General features: G+C 41.0%; 3 protein-coding genes across 4 annotated transcripts in view; 2 read left to right on the top strand and 1 right to left on the bottom strand.

The window, feature by feature from the left end:
* Positions 1-1,235: 1,235 nt before the first annotated feature.
* On the top strand, positions 1,236-10,858 carry sagb (S-antigen; retina and pineal gland (arrestin) b). The gene is made up of 16 exons (XM_046862257.1): positions 1,236-1,389; positions 2,292-2,346; positions 2,442-2,502; positions 2,884-2,928; positions 3,189-3,388; positions 4,339-4,398; positions 4,882-4,949; positions 5,971-6,106; positions 6,535-6,619; positions 6,712-6,784; positions 6,918-7,055; positions 7,576-7,653; positions 7,805-7,819; positions 7,923-7,975; positions 9,607-9,616; positions 10,612-10,858. The coding sequence occupies exons 2-16, from the start codon at positions 2,299-2,301 to the stop codon at positions 10,700-10,702; spliced, it is 1,161 nt and encodes a 386-aa protein (XP_046718213.1). The 5' UTR covers positions 1,236-1,389; positions 2,292-2,298; the 3' UTR covers positions 10,703-10,858.
* A 928-nt stretch (positions 10,859-11,786) lies between these two features.
* On the bottom strand, positions 11,787-12,963 carry LOC124394156 (collagen alpha-1(X) chain). Its single transcript, XM_046862265.1, has one exon. It carries the CDS (start codon positions 12,887-12,889, stop codon positions 12,020-12,022), a length of 870 nt encoding a protein of 289 aa, XP_046718221.1. The 5' UTR covers positions 12,890-12,963; the 3' UTR covers positions 11,787-12,019.
* Positions 12,964-16,377: 3,414 nt separating this feature from the next.
* Positions 16,378-19,812, top strand: part of LOC124394147 (diacylglycerol kinase delta-like) — a 17,689-nt gene continuing 14,254 nt past the window's right edge. For both annotated transcript variants that reach the window (XM_046862248.1, XM_046862249.1), the window contains exons 1-2: positions 16,378-16,571; positions 18,411-18,521. In XM_046862248.1, coding sequence (XP_046718204.1) covers positions 16,440-16,571; positions 18,411-18,521 — 243 coding nt within the window. In that variant the 5' untranslated portion in view covers positions 16,378-16,439. The remainder of the gene's footprint in view (positions 16,572-18,410; positions 18,522-19,812) is intronic.

Genomic DNA, 19,812 nt, shown 5'->3' on the forward strand with positions numbered 1-19,812 from the left:
AATTATATTTATGGCATACAGAAATCAATTCAAGTTTATTCCACCACCTTGGTGCCAGAACAGCAAAGAGGCCTTTCTTGCTGCAAACCTTCCTTGTACCCTGAAAGATGGTGGGACCAATGAAGCAGAAGTAGAGGATGGCAATTGAAGTCTGGTCTGTGATGTAGAGGGGTGCAGGTCTGTTTTTCACTTTCTAGGGGAGCATGGTAATGGGGTTGTGTGGGAGACTTTCGCAAACCTTAAAAACATCAATTTTGATTTCGGGGTTCTATACCATGAATGTCTATTTCATGTGGCGTGTCTAGATGTTTATAGTTCCCCTTATTAAACTAACTCGGATCACTCATTCCTAAGGTTCCCAACCTTGGTTCTGAAGTATCTGGAGAATTGCTACTGTTGAGCAAGACCTACCTCTAGGGGTTGGACACAAATATGTAGTCCTGCAACTAATAAGATACTATTGTCAAGCAAGACTCTTTTAGAACACTTAATAGACAGTTTCCATTTCATGTGGCATGTCCAGATGTTCATAAACCTGACTTTCCTAATACCCTTGTGTATACAAATCTCCAAGAAATCAATTGGAACCTCTTCCCAGGAGAGTGAAACTTATTATAACAGCAAATGGGATCCAAATGTTGAACGAGGTGTTCATAAAGAAGCACATCCCAAACTTATGGTCAGGTGTCCACAAATGCTTTTCCATATAGTATGTTTTGTCACTCAATAAGAGTTTAAGTTTAAGCACTTTCTTGATTTAAAAAAAAAACCCAAAAAACTGATGACAGAGGTTGAGGAACTAATATGTTCTTGTTTTGTTGTCTCTCAATATAGTTTTTGACCTGAGAGGGGGTCAGTCCTACTCCTTGAGGTGTGACTACTGGGACAAAATGCTTCATGGCGTGGCTCTGTCTGGGACGTTATTACAAATGCATGATCAAACACTTCATACACGTGTGTTTGCGATTATGCTGAGCCCCAGATGACCCCCCCACCCCACCCATTGGTGAGATAACATTCACCGTGTGTGTAATCTGTGCTTAGATGAGAGTCCAGAACGCTGACTATGACAACACGGGTTTAGACACGGAGGCGGTCTGGACACATTTCATGGTTTCATGGTTTGGACAGGTTCAGGTTAGGATAATGCTTTTATGAAACATGTGACGCTGATCAAGTGTGTGTGTGAGTGTGTGTTAATGTGAGAGGATGTGGGTGGAAAGAAGGAATCCTGCTGACTCAACAGATTGAGCTTGTCCAATAAGAGCAGTGTAAAGGCGGAGCTTCTCTCATATACACGTTACAAATACAGTTGCCCGCAGTGGCCACCTTAACACAGACCTTTTCACCTGTCTGAGTACTCGGGGTCTTTCTCACACACATACACAGGTGAGTTTCTCCCTGTTTGTCCGTCCGTCCATCCATCTATCCATCCATCAATCCATCCATCCCTCTTTTCATGTTTGTCTTTTTTCTCATTCTTTATCTATCTATCTATCTATCTATCTATCTATCTATCTATCTATCTATCTGTCTGTCTGTCTGTCTGTCTGTCTGTCTGTCTGTCTGTCTGTCTGTCCTCCCTTCTCTCTCTGTCTCTTTCTCTCATTTGGTTATGAAATCCTACTTGCGTGTATGTGTGTGCATAATGCCATTATAATTCTATTACAATGATGTCAGTTTCGAGATTAACGCTAAGACGCACTCTGCTGATAAGAAGGAGGCAGATAAAGAATCTCCTGAGCCGAATAATCAAATTATATCATATACATACACTATATGGACAAAAGTTTGTGGACACCTGACCATAAGGTTGGTACAAATCATTCAATATTTAGTTCCCTTTTGCTGTTATAATGAGCTTAACTCTTCTGGCCAGATGTTCCCCTAGATTTTGTGGAGATTTGTGAAGGTTTTAGTAAAGTCAGGTACAGATGGAGGTGAGGTGAGGAGGCCTGGAGTGATCAATTGATCCCAAAGGTGTTCAGTTAGGGAGAGTTCTATAACAGGAGATCTTCCAGTTTGGGTCTTGTAGTCCAAGTAAAGGGAAAATTTAATGCACATCCAAAGGCGTCCGATACATTTGCCGGCTTCTAAATTTGCTGCATATTGCTGGAAAGGTCAGGTGTCCCAAAACTTTTGGCAAAAGAGTCTGTAAACCACACTGTAAGTTGAGAGAAAATGGCAGTTCAAGATTGTTGTATGTATAAAACATCGGTTTTTGACGCATAATGATCACGTGATGGTGGCCATATTGAAAAAGATCCTCAAGCGTCAATTTTCTCTTTCAGGGTCATCATGAGTCCAAAGCACGTCATTTACAAAAAGCTGTCACGTGACAAATCGGTAAGAATCGCGTTCCATCTTTTTCTGTTCATGCTTGCTGCTCCATGACAAATCTATTGGTTCTTATGAGTATCCTTTTGTTTGTGTGATGCCAGGTGGGTATTTACATGGGGAGGCGGGACTTTGTGGATCATTGTGACTCCATCGATCCTGTTGGTAAGTCCACCTGTCTGTCACAGCCTTGGAGGCGGAGAAAACTAGCTAGCTAAGGTGTGGTGTAATTGTACTTCAAATTTCCAAAAGGTAAATGCATAAAAAAGCCCTAAAGGATAGGGATAAAAGAGTATTGGTGCCACAAAGGCTGGGGGTGAAAAAGTAAGTGCTCACTAAAGGAACTTGTTGGTGTCTTGTATTTGTTTGGTACGTGAATGATATGATTCTTTATTTAAATGGTAGATGTAGTGCCCAACAGGCTAATGCTAAGTGGTGGTAATACTTTGTCCTGTATGAATTGCTTAATATTTTACTTGAGCTGTGTAATACTGTGTGTGTGTGTGTGTGTGTGTGTGTGTGTGTGTGTGTGTGTGTGTGTCTTAGATGGCGTAGTGCTACTGGATCCGCAGCAAATCAAAGGAAAGAAAGGTAAGTTACTAAACATTAACCACTAGAGGGTGAAGATAAAATTGCTCAGTCTTTAGAACTTAAGCAATTAGCACTTTTTCTTTAGAACATTTTTTCCTTCAACTTTTTTTTTTTTATTTACACTTTACTACTTCACTATTAGGGTACTTAAATTTGCACTCTTGGACTTGGATTTATAGTGTTTGTTATAGAACACTGAATGAACAAATTAACATAACCGTGTGTGTTTGTGTGTGTGTATGTGTGTGTGTGTGGGTCAGTATACGTCATGTTGTCATGTACGTTCCGTTATGGACGCGATGATGCAGATATACTAGGCTGGGCGTTTCGGAGAGATATCTACGTGTGCACGAGGCAGGTGTATCCCCCGCTGCAGGACCTCGACCGCAGCATCCACACCAAACTGCAGGAAAGGCTGTTGCGTAAACTCGGAAACAACGCCTATCCTTTCTTCTTTGAGGTAACAGTGAAGGACTCAAAATCTGAAAAAAAAAATGTTGTGTTGCTCCGATCAATTGAAATTTGAGCTATTTACAGGCCCTGAAGGCCAGGGGAGGGTTATATAGTAAGGGTTAAAAAGGAATAAATAAAAAACTAAAGGCCAAAAAGGAACTTTTAAAAAGTTTTGGAAGGGAAGTACAGACACTGCTCTAAAGGCAAACGATAGATAACTAGGTTATGAGGACAAAGCTTTGTCTGAAAACCAGGATTTATATGCCTAAAGGTTAAAAACTGAAAAACAAGCACTATAAATGCATTGCAGTAATAAGCAGCCTCAAGTCCAAGAGTAAAAAAGATTAAGCACCCTGAAAGCTATCTGTGAAGGACTAAGTTCCCAAAAGTCTAACATTGAACGACTAATAGCAAAGGATTAAAGTGCAAAGACCAAGGTAGGAGAGAGAAAATGCCCTCGAGGGAACGTGCAAGCCCATCGGTGATTGCCTTATTGCCCAAAACGTCTAAATAAAACTGATAAAGACAATGCCCTAAAGACAAATTACAAATTGTTTAAAAGTTTAAAAGACTAAACACCAGGTGCTCTAAAGGCTAACAGCCAAAAACACCTAATCACCAACACACATACTTAATTACTACAGTATTTCCCTAAAGGCTGTCGATGAAAGACAAAGTGCCCAAAAATTGTAAAACAGAAGGAATAATGGTTTAGGAATACGGTCCAGCGGAAAAGGTGGAAGAGCAAAAATGCCCTAAAGGCAACGTGCAAATGGTCTAAGTTTTAAAGACTAAGCAATTTTATGTGCCCTAGAGGCTAGCACTAAATGCCCTAAAGGCTAACAGGGAATCATAAAAATCACTAGTTTTAACCGATTGTTTTTAACGTGCCCTAAAGGCTGAAGCTGAGTAGTTGTACAAATAGGTGATGTGTGTTCTTGACATTGTGTGTTTCAGTTTCCTGATAACCTGCCGTGCTCTGTGGCTTTGCAGCCTGCACCTACTGACGAGGGCAAGGTAACCATGACAACGACAAGAACAGTACACACACACACACACACACACACACACACACACACACCTATTTACTACAGTAACACAACAATCATTACAACACAACAATACTGAGAATGCACACACCTACAACCTTACAACACTACAATAACACACACATAAACAACATAACTCGTTTATATAATTCAACACAGCTACAACAATAAAACGCACACACACACAATCACGTCATTCACATTGTGCGACTTTTTGTCAGTAGTTTACAGAGCAGCTGCGGACTGTTTTGTGTTTTATTGTTGTTTTGTGTATTATTGTTGTCAATTTGTGTATTGTGTTTTTGTGTCAGTGTGTTGTGTCCTGATAAGGTTAGATTTTCACTAATTGATATTAAGTGCCCACTGAAAAAAGTGTGTGCATTTTGTGTGTGTGTGTGTGTGTGTGTGTGTGTGTGTGTGTGTGTGTGTGTGTGTGTGTGTGTGTGTGTAGAACTGTGCAGTGGAGTTTGAGGTGAAGGCTTTCTGTGCTGAGAACCAGGATGAAAAAGCTCATAAGAGGTAACAACCAGATCCATACATACATACACTGTATGAGCAAAAGTTTTGGGACGCCTGACTTTTCCTGCCATATCTGTTTCCACATAGTTGGAGGCACATAATTATACATCTCCTCATCCTCGAACAGGTTCCATCTATTTATAATTTATTTAATTTATTTATAAAGTTCAGAAGTATGCAAAAGTGGAGAAAAAGCCAATTCCAGGCAAATCGCAACAGCGAAAGGGTAGGAATCGACAAATTGAGACCCGAAACATACAGCAGGATGGCAGAAAACGTCAAAAAGTAAATCCACAACTTTAAACGGGAAAAAGTCTTTTGAAGAACTTGACAAGTTGTTCACTGATAATAGCTCGAAGACAACAACTTATAATGGGCGACACAGGAAAATCAAAATGCGAGAGGAAGACACCGTAAGTTCAACAACCAAGCAAAGAAACGGAGACAAAGGGAAAACTTAAATACACACGAAAGTAATTGGATACAGGTGCAAACAATATGTAGTGCATAAGGGACACAGTGATGCAATGGCGACATCTGTTGGTGAAAAAAGGAAGGGAATACATTAAAAAAAACGACTGATGTGTAGAATTAAAGTGTAGAAATAAAGTTTTCGTTCACTACGAGACCCAAACCTGTTTTTATACCACTGTTCACTGATCCAACTCCATGAAGATGTGCATTCCATGGGCTGGAAGATCTCTACACCTCTGACCCTCAACCCTGTTGAACAATATGAAAGTGAACATCACCCCAGGCCTCTTTACCCTCACCTACATCAATACTTGACTTTACCAACATCCTTGTGTCTCCACAAAATATGGTGAAACATCTTCCCAGAAAAGTGAAACTTATTATAAGAGCAAATGGGTACTTAATGTGGAATGTTAAAACGGAGGACATCCCAATCCGTCAGGTGTAAACAAACCTTTGCACATACTGTGTATATGAGCAATCACATAAATATGATATATACCTTTCCCTGATCTCTCTCTCTCTCTTTCTCTCTCTCTTTTTGTAGGAGCTCAGTGCGTTTAGCTATAAGGAAGGTGCAGTACGCCCCTGATAAAGGCGGCCCTCCTCCATCTAACGAGACGACGTGCGAGTTCACAGTGTCGGACAAACCGCTGCACATGCGCGTCGCTCTCGAGAAAGAGGTGGGAATTCCTGTTTAGTGGCTACGCTAACTTGCTAATACTCGCACAGCTGTTTCTGCGGCGCTGTTCAGACTGAAACCCGAGGCAAAAAAGATGCTTTTATTCAGATCTTCAGTAATCACCTTCATTTTAATCATGTTTTATCCATCCATCCATCTATCCATCTATCCACTTTCTCAATCTCTATCTCTGTCTCCTTTTTGTCTCTTTTTTCATGTTTTTTCTTTCTCTCACTTGTTCTATCCTTCTCCTTCTTATTCTTTCTTTCTTTCTTTCTTTCTCTATCTATCTATCTATCTATCTATCTATCTATCTATCTATCTATCTATCTATCTATCTATCTATCTATCTATCTATCTATCTATCTATCTATCTATCTATCTATCTATCTATCTATCTATCTATCTATCTATCTATCTATCTCACAGACATATTATCATGGTGAGCCCATCAGTGTCAGTGTGGACATTGATAATAGCTCCAGCAAGGATGTAAAGAACCTCACACTATCAGGTAACAAGCCCCCAACACACACACACACACACACACACACACACACACACACAAAACGGTTTATTTTCTCTTTTTTTTCTTCTCACCCACAGTTGAACAGGTGACTAACGTGGTGCTGTACTCTAATGATAAATACACAAAATCTGTAGCCTGTGAGGAGACCACGTAAGACACATTCTCTCTCACACACACACACACACACACACACACACACACACACACACATTTGCATGTGTACTCAATTTGGATCTTATCTCATAACCTCAATGAATGACATCATTGTTGATGTTTGCCGTAGAGACCTGGTGCCATCTGGGACCAGCCTGAAGAAAGTGTACACTATGTACCCCTTACTGCAGAACAACCGTGAGAGGCGGGGCTTAGCACTGGATGGGAAGCTGAAGCATGAGGACACCAACCTGGCTTCCTCTAGCATGTGAGGGCATCATATTTCATCAAGAGGCTAAGAAAGAGACCAAAAATCATAAAGGCTAGCTATAAAGAATTAAAGGCCCTAAAGGCTAATAGACAAAATTATCTTAAGGAACTCAAGGACTTAAATACAAAGAATTAAATGTTCTTTTTGCTATTGTCAATAAAGGCAATAAAGATCTAAGACCCTAAAGGACCATTTGCCCTAAAGAAATTCGTGCCTGAAGGCTAATGTGTAAAATGTAAGCAAAAATGTGTTAAATATTCCACAGGCTGTTTTTATTAAAGGGCAAAGGTGAAGGACTGAGACAAAATTTGGTTTAAGACAAAAGAAAAAAAAAAAACAGGCCCTAAAGGCAAAGGGCACAGATTTTAGCATTCTAAAGCCTTTGGTCTCAAATGTAAATGGGTATAAAAGTGTATGGACCTTAAATTTTAATACTGAAGGATTTTGCTCTGCAAAGGTTAAAAGCTCTAAAGGCTTATGGGGGAGGAAAAACCTGAGTATGTACTTGTGTGTGCAGAGTGAAGGCAGAGGTGCTGAAGGAGATTTTGGGGATACTGGTGTCCTATAGAGTGGTGGTCAGAGGAACAGCAGCTGGGTAAGTGTGTGTGTGTGTGTGTGTGTGTGTGTGTGTGTGTGTGTGTGTGTGTGTGTGCGTTGCAGCATTCAAAATGTATCACGCATAGTTTATTTTAATGTTATAGAATTTTTATTGAGAGTAAATCGATTTTCTGTTTTGGCCTTTACAGCATGATCGGTTCAAGGTATGGACCAAATTCTACACAATCATACGAATGTTATGATTGAATATTCTTCAAAATAAACCTGAACCTTTATACTGTATACAATCTGTTTGTGTGTGTGTAGCGAGGTTGCTGTGGAGGTGCCATTTCTACTCATGCATCCTAAACCTGTGGAAGGTGAGCTAATATTAAAATGAAAAAGAATACCAACCTAGAGAATTGTGGCTCTGCATTAACAGCCCTAAAGGGTTAAAGGGCAAAAATGTAAGCAAATAATGAAGCTCTAAAAGCTAACAATACTACAAGTAAGAGATTAAAGATTCTAAAAGCTAAGCTAGGTGGAAGGATGTTAGCCTTCTAACTTCAATAGTACATAATGTCCAAGGACCTTCAAGGCTAAGGACGAAGGTGTAATTAGTCCAGATTCCATAGTCTGTAATGTACCTGGAGTTATGTCCATAAGGACATAAAGAGAAGGCAAAAAAAAAGCCAAAATGTGCTAAAGGCTACAAGCCAAAATGTAAGTATTTGAAAGGCAATGTTTGCAATGGACCCCTGTAAGTTGGACATGAAATGTAAAGCAAAAAGGTGTTAAATATTTCACAGGCTATGGTCCCTATTGGATGCCAATGGTGACAGACTGAGGACTCCAAAGGACTGAGACAAAAAATGCCTTCATCACCTCTATTTTTTCTTAGATTAGCTACATTATCCACAATGCCCTTGGACTGCCTGCTGATAGTGATACAAAGGAAACAAATCTTGCCTACATTTAGAAAGTGATGTAGCAGTCCTGTAGTCCATAAAGTCTTTCAGCTCCTCCTCTATACACCTTGTTGGATAATGTCGAATTCTAAAGTAAAATGTCAAATTTCATGCTAATGACACCGCCCATGCCGTCATGCTCGTGAGTGTCTTCATTACTTTTACAATTAATTTCAAATATTATGGTGTCAACACAACTGTAACATGACAGACAGTTCTTAGAACATGCTGAGGGTAAAATACGGCTAAAAAGGTATATATAGGGAATAAAAGTCCCTAAAGGCTAAAAGACAAAAAGTACAAAAGACCAAAAAGAGTTTACAGCCCTAAAGGTAAAGGTTTATTTGTTTAGATGTTATGGTCTTTAATGACAAACAGTGAAGCTCTAAGGGCCTACGGGACTAAGTGCCCTAAGGGACTGAGACTAATAGCAAAAGTGTGAGCATTTTATATGCCTTGGCCTACAATGTTTTACAGCAAATGATGAAAGCTTAAAGGCCCTAAAGGCAAAGTTGTAAGCATTACCTCTTGGTTCACAAAACACATTTTAACGGCTTATTCTAACGGCTAAATGTAATGTCTTTAAAGGCTAAATATAAAGCGCTGAGGATACTGCAGTTAAAAGACTGACTCCTAAAGGCTAAGGGCAAAGATCTTAGCATTCTATCTGCTATGGTTTAAGTATAACTCGTCACAGGAATCACAGAAATACAGCAGCAGCCAAGAAATTAGCACCAGAACTCACATATAAAAAATCCAAAATAAATATATAATCTTAATGTTTTCTTGACATTGTGGGGAATCTGATTCCGTCCATTCTAGAGAATGAAACATTAATTCTCGTTAGCCTTCTTGTTTACTGTTTGTTGAAATCTGTGGTAAACCATTCTGTTAGCTTTCTCATTAGCAATAATTTCTGTCAGGTTCTAGTAAAGCTGCATTGTAGTTAGGAGTAGCTGAGGTGCTCGCTTTTTCATTACTGACTGAAATCTTTTTTTCTTCTTCTTTCTTTCCTCTCTTTTTTTTTCAACGGGGTTTAACAGTTAAAGATGGGTAAGCATTTTTTTTCCTAAAAAGAACCAATAGTAGTTCTATAGTTTATAGTAATAGTATGATTCATGGCTATTCAGTGGTGCTTGGTATTAGCCAACTAGCTTACATGGCACTGAGATCACTTTCGAGAGGATTGAAAGCCATAACCCACATACACAAATGTTTGATTATTTAGTATTAATGATGCTAACATGCAAGTTTTATACCACAGGCTTTGTGTGGTATTTAAGTAAGTGCCTAGCTTAAGGGTGGGCAAACTATTTGGCTCAAGGTCCAAACTGGGATTCAAAATTTGACAAATGGGCCCAGGCCAGTTACAGATGGTGGGAGGGGGATGAACTAACATAAATTACAGACCTCAGTGTTGTTCATGGTTCATCACGCTGAACGTCTGCTCTCACTAAGGCTAATTTGAAGGCCAGCAAATAACCTGCCTTGGTGCTCCTGAATAGTTGTTTGTTTAAAAAAAAAATTATTTCTTTCATTTGACTAGCATAGTTAGCATGCTTAGTGGAAAAGTGGAAAAAAAAGACATACAACCTTTGATCAGACTTCAGTAGGAAAAAAATAATTACATTTCCAGGACACTCACTGTTGACTTTTGAATTTAAGAGACAATAGACTCGGCTTTAGCAAAAGTAGGTAGCGTTTGGAGTGCGCCATCTATTAAAATCACCTGAAACACATGCTATTGCAGGAAAAATGCAAAACGAATGTGGCCTTCAGGACAATTTTGGAAATACTCGATGGACCAGATAAAACTTTTATATTATGGAAGCATATAGGTAGCAAAATTAAAGGATATAATGTACATTTGCTATTTCCAACAGTAGTCATGTAAATTACATACTAATGTTGATGCTTTATAAGTTGCAAAATCAAAATGAAAATAAAAATGTTCTGCACGTCTACGACTGTAGATGGCAATACAGCATTATATAACTTGTTAGCACCCATGCCTGATTGTTTTCTTTTGTGTGTGGGGGTGTGTGTAGTGAGGACATGGACATGGTGTTTGAGGAGTTCAAGCGCTCCTATCTCAAAGGTGTGGTCGGCGATGACGACGAATCCAACGAGGACTCGTGAGCCTCTGGTCATCTCTTTTCCCCCACATCCTGTATTTGCTATACAGTGTTAGCATAAACGTATATAAGCTGGATAAAGCGCTAGTTATCCGTACTAGCAATCTGTGTTTCCTCAGCAACGTGTTTGCTAAATAATGAATAAAAACGTAGTGTGTAACTGATGCTGGATGTGTGTTTTGTAGTGAAATTTTGGTGTAAAACACACTGTACACACACACACACCTTTTAAACATGCCCAAGAGTATAGACCCACCCCAACACACACACACACAGCGATGCTGTGATACACTCTTATCTCCGCACAGATCTAACAAAGGCAACACCTGCTACTGTTTACTGGATCACACACACTGATGGATCAGATGGCACTTGCATGGACTCTTTGTTCCAGGTACAATATTTAACATAGCAAAATGTTAAACAGAATAAAGGTCATTTAAATAGGGTATGGCATTGTCGAGGACTAACCGAATACTAGAACTGCATTTACTTTACATTTATGGTGGACGCCCTTGTCCAGATCATTTGTGGGTGGCAGCTTGGTGGTGCTGTGATTTGAATACCCTCTTTCATCCTAACCTTTTCATCAGATGTCCAACATTTTAACCACCGATCTACTACATTTACATTTATGGCATTTGGTAGATTCCGTCATCCAGAGCGACTTAGCCACTGAGTTACCCCTTACCACAATCTCGAAAACTACTACATCCTAAGATTAAATCCTGATTGAAAACCGAAAGCAATGAAATCCAATTCAAAGCCAAATTCTACAAGTTGGCTTTTTTCTGTGCATTAGCAAGAACTTACTTTTGTTCATGCCTAAAGAATTTTACATTACAAGCCATTTTCCAGTTTGCCCACCTAAGCTGCAACCCACAGGATCCTAGTCTCAAATGGATATAATGATACAAATAATATATTCATATTGTGTTACATCCCAAATATATATAATAGATATAGTCAATAACGCATAAGAGCGACACACACTTTTAATGCTTTTAATCAAAAAGTTTTTAATTCTAATGTTTGGGTTTGGGGAGGGGGTTCGGGTGTAGGGAGTAGGTTTTGAAATTAGGGGTTGAGATGGGCTTCACAATATGTCTAGCCTTCAGATTTAATGTGTTCATGTTTCAAGATTCAAGATTGACCAATTAGGGGGCAGGGAGCAAAGTTAGTGTTATAAGGGTTCTAGGCAGGGTTTTAAGGTGTCTCTAGTTGGACATGCCATACATTTCACAGAATCTTCCAGTTTGCAAGTTTTCTTCCTAGTGCATAGCTTTGGGTTTGTGATCGTTATGTATTTGGGGTCTAGACATTAGGGATCCCCCCATGTATACACTCCGTTAATGTTTGGTGGAGTTATCTCTCGCCCCATGATGTCGTCACAGTTGTCAGGATAAAGCAGGAAGCCACTGAAGGTGCTACTGACTTCAGAACTAGTGAACATTCCATTATTGAAATTGTCCTTCACTTGGAGCCACACCTGATCCCCCAAAGTCAGATGTAGCACCACTTTCTGGGAGGCAGAGCCTAATTCTAAAGCCTGTGTGCTCTTCACTATGGGCTGAAAGTTCCAGAAGAGTCCAACCTTCAGGGTGCGAGTTGAGGTGGTGACGTGGAAGCTGAAGGCATAGGTGCCATTGACTGGTGCTGTGTACACGCCTGTGATTGGGTTGTAGTGCTGCTGCAGGTTATAGATGATGCGCCCGAACGCTATTGGCTGGTTGGCAGCTGGATACGCTGATCTTAGTGCGGCAGAGAATGCTGACTGTATGGCTGGGCTGCATGGACCAGGAATTCCCATTAGTCCCATCTCCCCTGGCTCTCCATTAGGACCTGTGTTTCCTGCAAGACCCTGAGAACCCCTCGGCCCAAGCTCTCCCTTAGTTCCCTTAGATCCTACAGGTCCCACTTCACCTTTTTGTCCATCCTTACATGAACAGTTTGCCTCTTTGCCTGGTTCACCTTTATACCCTGGGAGCCCAGGTGTGCCTGGTGTGCCATCTAGGCCTGGATCACCTTTCAGACCTGAAACCCCTGGAGCTCCAACCTGCCCATGCAACCCAGGTAATCCTACCGGACCAGGAAGACCCGGTTCACCTGGAGGACCAGGAAATGAATCACAGCTCAGTGGACACTGACCATCATCTCCCTTTAGACCTGGCTCTCCGACAACACCATCCATACCACGATCCCCTTTATCGCCTGGAACTCACATATGGGTATAATAAAGTCACATGTACAAAGTGAGCTATACAGATTCAAGCAGGATTTAATTTTAACTGACCTTTGAATCCTTGCTCTCCTTTAGAGCCCATTAGTCCCACTGGACCTCGTTCTCCTTTCAGTCCTTCATCACCTTTCTCACCTGGGGTTGTGAAAGGATTTGTTTGCTTCATAATATTATGGTCAGTTTTTGTCTTTTTGTTATGTGTGTGGGTTTCCATCTTACCCTTCAGTCCTATAGGTCCTGCAAATCCCTGTGTACCACGAGGTCCTGTCAGCCCCCTTAATCCTTGAGGTCCAGGACTTCCTGTTAAAAAAACACACTTGCTTTAACTGTGCAATTGATTATAGTTTAATCTGATCACTAACAGAGCTTAATGGACCTATACATATAACTTCATAGATAATATGGGTTGTGATTTCTATGCTTCACGGACCCCTGCTAATTCCCAAACCTACATTTTCCACAATGCCCCTAAACTGCCTGCTGATATTGATGCAAAGAAAATAGACCTTGCCTATATTTAGAAAGTGATGTAGCAGTCCTGTAGTCCATAAAGCCTTTCAGCTCCTCCTCTATACACTTTGTTGGATAAAGTCGACTTATAAAGTAAAATGTAAAATTTCATGCTAATGCGACCATCCATGCCGTCACGCTCGTGAGTGTCTTCACTTCTTTTACCATTTATTTCGCATAATATGGTGTCAACACAACTGTAACATAACAGACAGTTCTCAGAATATGCTGAGGGTAAATACAGCTATTAATGCTATCTATATAGAGAATAAAAGGCCCTAAAGTCTAAAAGACAAAAAGTACAATGGACCATAAAGAGTTCACAGCCCTAAAGGAAAAGGTTTATTCGTTCATATGTTATAGTCTTTAATAACAAAAAGTATGTAAATGGCTAAGAGGACTCAAGCCTAAGGAAAAAGGTGTATGTGGTCCAGATGCCATGGTTTATAATGTTTAAGAGGGTCATATCCAAAGATAGGTAAGGACGGTAAGAATAGGTAATAAAAAGTCTTAAAAAATATATGACTGAATTCCCTAAAGGCCCTAAAGGCTAAAAGATGAAAAGAACCAAGGATCCTAAAGAGTTCACAGCCCTAAGAGTAAAGGTTTAATTGTTTATATGCTATGAATCCTAATGACAAACAGTGAAGCGCCTACGGGACCAAGTGCCCTGAAGGACTGAGACCCTACTGTAATAGCAAAAGTGTAAGCATTTTATATGCCTTGCCTACAACCGCACTTTGCTAACTATTAATTAAAACTTTTTATTAAACCCTTCAGGCATCTGTGCAAGGAAAATGTTGTAGCCTTAGAGGTTAGAACTACCCCCGAGTAAAATTGCCAAGAAAATCAACCTAAGCATTTGTCCAATGAATTAAATAGTATTTGGAGCACACATTGGCTATTCAAATAATAATAAATATTAGCGCTGTCCAATTTAGAGTTGACAAAGCTAAACTCTGCGGGACAACCTAACACCTTTTAAAAAGGTCCCCACAACGAAGCCATTATACTTGTTTAAAAACACTGATTGTAGCTGATGTGTTTTGATTAAAGGATGTCAAAAGGTGGGTAATATTTTGCAGTATCATTAGTATAAAGAGCCTGATTTGTAAATGTAAATGGCATTAGTGGTCTGATAACATTTGAGTCCAGAGAGATCCTAGGAATGTGTGTATGTCCCTTCAGTCAGTCATGAGTGTGTGTGTATGTGTGTGTGTGTGTTACCTGGTAATCCATGGTCCCCTATGCCTCCTTTCTCCCCTTTACTGCTATCACACATTCTGCATGTACAGAACCAGGGCACTTGATCGGCAGGGGGAAGGGGGACTGGAGCCTCCAGAATCATATCACAGTATGAAAAGTCAATCTCGTCCAATGGATACAGCACCCAGCTGTCATTGTTTTGGGAAAGACTACGATCATTCGGGACTGACATACCCTGGCTACATACCAACCAGAAAGCGAAGGAAACATACATTGCGCTACCTATGTACAAACACACAAAAACACAAATCTGCTTTACGGGTACCTATAGTATTGGCTTTGATTTTGCTGTGGCCCTCATAAACACAGGTAGTTTGACTCACCAAGTTCCAGTGATGAAGCATTTTCCTTTTTATCTTCTTCCGCAGTTGAACATCTGAAAGTGTGTTCGACTGTCTGTACTTATACACACCTGTACACTACCCCCCCACCCCTCCCACCCTGTTCCTATGTGTGTGTATAGATAACTCAATGATAAATGTAATAGAAAAGTTGCTTTTGGGGAAGCCACCACCCACACACACACACACACACACACACACACACACACACACACACACACACACACACACACACACAATCCTGACCTGTTTTCAGGGTTATACAACTGTATTTTGTGTCTCCCACGCAGCTTTGTTGCCCATCATGCATTGCAGGGTCATGTCCCCAAACCCCACCCAGCTAAAGTTTCACACACACACCTTTCTATCATATTATATAACATACACTCATGCACGCACATCTGTGGTGATGTTTCTATAACTTGTGTATAACAGGTTGTGTGGTTTGGGACACATCCGTATTTAGTAATTGGTTTTGGAATGGATGTCTGTGTTGCATTAATGATGGTCTTTATTTGGCTTGTGTTTTGGATGTGGTTTGGGACACGTCCATATCAAATCATAATGATGTGTTTATGTGGCATGTGTAGTGGATCTGGTGTGTGGTTTGGGACACGTCCATAGTGTATTATGATGGTCTTTATGTGTCTTATGCATTAGATACGGTGTGTGGTTTGGAACACATCCAGAGTGTATTAATAATGGTGTATATGTGGATCTGGTGTGTGGTTTGAGACACGTCCATAGCGTATATAGAATCATGTGTTTATGTGGCTTATGTAGTCCACATGTGGTCTTTATGGGCATGTGTTTTGGGACATGTCTCAAACGGCATTATACGACATGTTTTGGGACACATCCAGGATGTATTATTGAAGTGTTTCTGCGACCCATATAGTAAATAGGGTGTGTGGTTACAGCAGGACCACAGTAGCAGCATTTATGGTGCCATTTAAGTTGTTAGATGTTGTGGTTTGGCACAATGGTGAGTTGTTTTCTTGTTAGGAGACGTTTTCCTGAATTCTTAAGATAATCAAATTAATTAAGGTCACCACACGCGAGTGCAGAAATTGACCGGAAGTGGGTCCTTTGCTTCTCTCACACCTTTCTGTACACTTATGTACCGTAGGTGGGCGCTTGGACTGTGTGACTCCTTTCTGCATACTTGTGTTGACCGGAAGTGGGCGCTGTGCTTCTCTCTTTTATTTATTTATTTATTTTTTTCCTACTTCTTCCTGCAGTCCTAGTATTGACCGGAAGTAGGCGCTGTGTTCCTTTGTCTCCTTTCCTGTAGTCCTCGTATTGACCGGAAGTAGGCGCTGTGGTTCCTGTGTGCGGACCGCAGGAGCGCGCGGCTCTCCTCTAGTGGGGGAGAGTGTGTGAGGATGGCAGCGGCGGTGGCGGCGGACGGACCCCGCGCCCTGGACGAGTCCTCGGACAGCGATGCGGAGCACGAGCCCGGTGCGCCGCAGAAGCTCATCCGCAAAGTGTCCACTTCCGGCCAGATCCGCAGTAAGGTAAGCAAGCCGCCGCTGCGACGTGGTCGCCTGTATGAGATGCAGCTTCGGCTTAATGACCGTTACTCCGAAGCCATGAGACCCGTGGAGGGCCGCAGCAGCCTCGGGCTTTCCTGTGGTGGTGAGGCGGAAGATGTGCTGCAGTCCGGCGCTTAGCCCTCAGCCACCATCCCGCTAAAGAATAACGGTTCCGCGGGGAAAGAGCGGAATATACACAATAACCATGTTTCCTTTTGGACCCTGGTTTATATATATAAATATATAAAAATTAAAAAGGTTATTTACGTTTAATAAGTTTATATATATATATATATATATATATATATATATATATATATATATATATATATATAATGTGTATGTCATATGTATGTATATTTATTTATTTATTTATTTATTTGTATATAGTTTACTCGTGATTGTAACTTAATCGCACATTTTTATCTGTTTTAAATGTACCCTATTTAATTAATACCCTCAAATTTTATACTCTAATCAACATGGGCATAAACAAATATTGATGCTTTATGCAAATGTATGTTTATTATTAACATATTATTAAACGTTTTAATGTAATTGTGGTGTTTTAACTTAAATCGTCAGGACACCAAGTGGAACTTTTACAATGTTTCCACACGGACGGTTTTAATCGCCGGATTTCTGTGCTTGGCGTAAAAATGTTTAGTGATACGAAATGAAGTCTGAGTAATGAAAAGACTAAATAAATGTGAGTCGCCCTAAAGGTTTTAATTTCGATATTTGTTATTAAAACGTTATTAACGTGTTCGTTTATGCATATTGTGTGTGTTTGTGTGTGTGTGTGTGTGTGTGTGTGTGTGTGTGTGTGTGTGAGACGAAAAGGTCGTTTCTGGTTGATCAGTCCATGTTCCAGCGGTTTGAGACTGAGATGAAAGGGATGTTTGTTTGTGTGTGTGTGTGTGTGTGTGTGTGTGTGTGTGAGACCAGAATGTCAGCTCATATACCTGCAGAATCAGCAGTGTGCACAGAGGTGGTCGAGTGAGACCGAAAACCACACGTGTTCTTATACACACACTTTGAGAAGCTTTAGCGTGACCTTTTTTTTTTTTTTTTTTTAATCAGAAACGGAAACCCAAAAAAAAAAAGACGCTGAAGTGTGTGTGTGTGTGTGTGTGTGTGTGTGTGTGTGTGTGTTGAAAGAGCGCGAAACATATAAAGCGCGAGAACAAGCGAGATAGACATCAGTATGATATGAGCGCATGCTCAGAGAGGGATGGACATGGAGATGTACGGCGATCAGGTCTGTTGCTTGTGTAATAACTCGTTACGTTCATTATTTCCCCCCCGTAATAATTGTGTGTTTGTGTGTGTGTGTGTGTGTGTGTGTGTGTTACTATCGGTGAACTTTTTTTGTCGAGCATCGATTCTGGTTTATTACATTGTAACAGTCAACCATTACGCTATCTGACATGTCCTAAGACATGGTGTAGCCATGACAACTGCCTTGAGTATAAGGCTGAGAGGCTTGAGAACGGAACGAGTATCACACACACACACACACACACACACACATCATTTCAGATCATAATTACTGGCGCTTTTCGGGAAAACGCTCTGCGTCGTCAGACGTAACTCGAAACAGATAAAAAGTACATCACGGCCCAATTGTAAAGATTCGCCGCTTGTGATTTCTCGATTCCATGGACGGATTGTGGAAATCGTTGTCACGGCGACGCAACACAATCCCAGCAATGAAGTGACTGGTTTTCCAGGAAGTACATGACGAATAAATACAGTGCACGGTGTTGATGCCTGACCTCCGTGTGTGTGTGTGTGTGTGTGTGTGTGTGTGTGTGTTAGACGGTGTTGAAAGAGGGGAAGCTGATGAAACAGACGAACTCTTTCCAGCGCTGGAAGAGACGCTACTTCAAATTGCGTGGGAGGACGCTATATTACGCTCAGACTGCCAAGGTAGGACACACACACACACACACACACACACACACACACACACACACACCACTAAAGCCTAAACCAGTGCAAACCGCTATGGCGTTCTAATGCCACACTCAAACATACCGTAGCGGTTGATGGTTACACCCAGCTCCATAACAGGAAAAGTGGGCGGAGTCTTGAATTTCATTGATAGCTGCTAGAACGTAGGTTATAACAGGAAGTGATTTGAAAGTCGGATTGGGTCCGTTGTAGTCAAATAGCTTCCACTGACACGTGATATTGTCAAGGACGCATTCGGCGTATGTGGAAACCAAAAGTATCGGGACCCCCGCGTTTTTTTTTGTTGAAAAAACCCAAAATAAATCGGGCCTTCGATTGAACCTAGTGCGCCAAAACGTTCCAGCGTGACGATGCGCCTGGGCACAAAGCCAACTCCATGAAGATCTGCTTGGAAGATGTGGAAGATGTATAGAGAGCTCCTGACTTTCCTAACGTCCTTGTGGCTCAATGAAATCTCACACAAATATCTGGAAAAATCTCTGTAAAATCTCCTTGAGCGAAAAGGGACTCAATATAGAACGGGATGTGTGTGTTTTTTCCTTCTTATCCCTCGCCATCACTCGCGTCGTGGAAACCGATAGGCGTCTTAATTAAACCCTGTGTTTAAAGCGACTCGGTCGTGCAGGTCGTCAGTGTTGACAGAGGCGACATCCATAATGAAACAGATTGCCAGGCACTTATTGCGTCTCGTTTCACGTGATTGCGCTCGTCTTTCACACGCGTTTTTTTCCTCCTTTCCGCCCTGATAACAGGGAGATGTTTATCTCCTGACCGTCAGCAGGCTGCAAGATGATTAGGTTCGGATCAATTACGTTCGAAAACAATTTTTCTCCATGTACTACACACACACACACACACACACACACACACACACACACTGTATGGACCATAAGGTGGTTCTTTTTGAACATCCCGTTCCACATTTATTCCCCATTTGCTGTAATAATCTCCGTTCTTCCGGGAAGACGTTCCGTGAGATTCCATTTATCTACATGTGTGTAAGCGAAGTCAGGTTACTGACGGAGGTGAACCGAGGAACCGGGAATCCTTCGATAGGATTGGAGCATCTCCACAGTATCTTCTTCATCTTCCAACCAAGGAAAGCATTTCTTCACGGAACCTTCTTTGTGCGCAGAGGAACCATCATGTCGGTACAGGTTCAGTCTTTCGAGGTCACTTCAGCACAGTTCCTCGGAATTCAGAAAGGCCGTTGACGAATCTGGTGGGGTTTCAGAATTAGTCACGA

Source organism: Silurus meridionalis, chromosome 12 (genome assembly GCF_014805685.1).
Source record: "Silurus meridionalis isolate SWU-2019-XX chromosome 12, ASM1480568v1, whole genome shotgun sequence".
NCBI lineage: Eukaryota > Metazoa > Chordata > Actinopteri > Siluriformes > Siluridae > Silurus > Silurus meridionalis.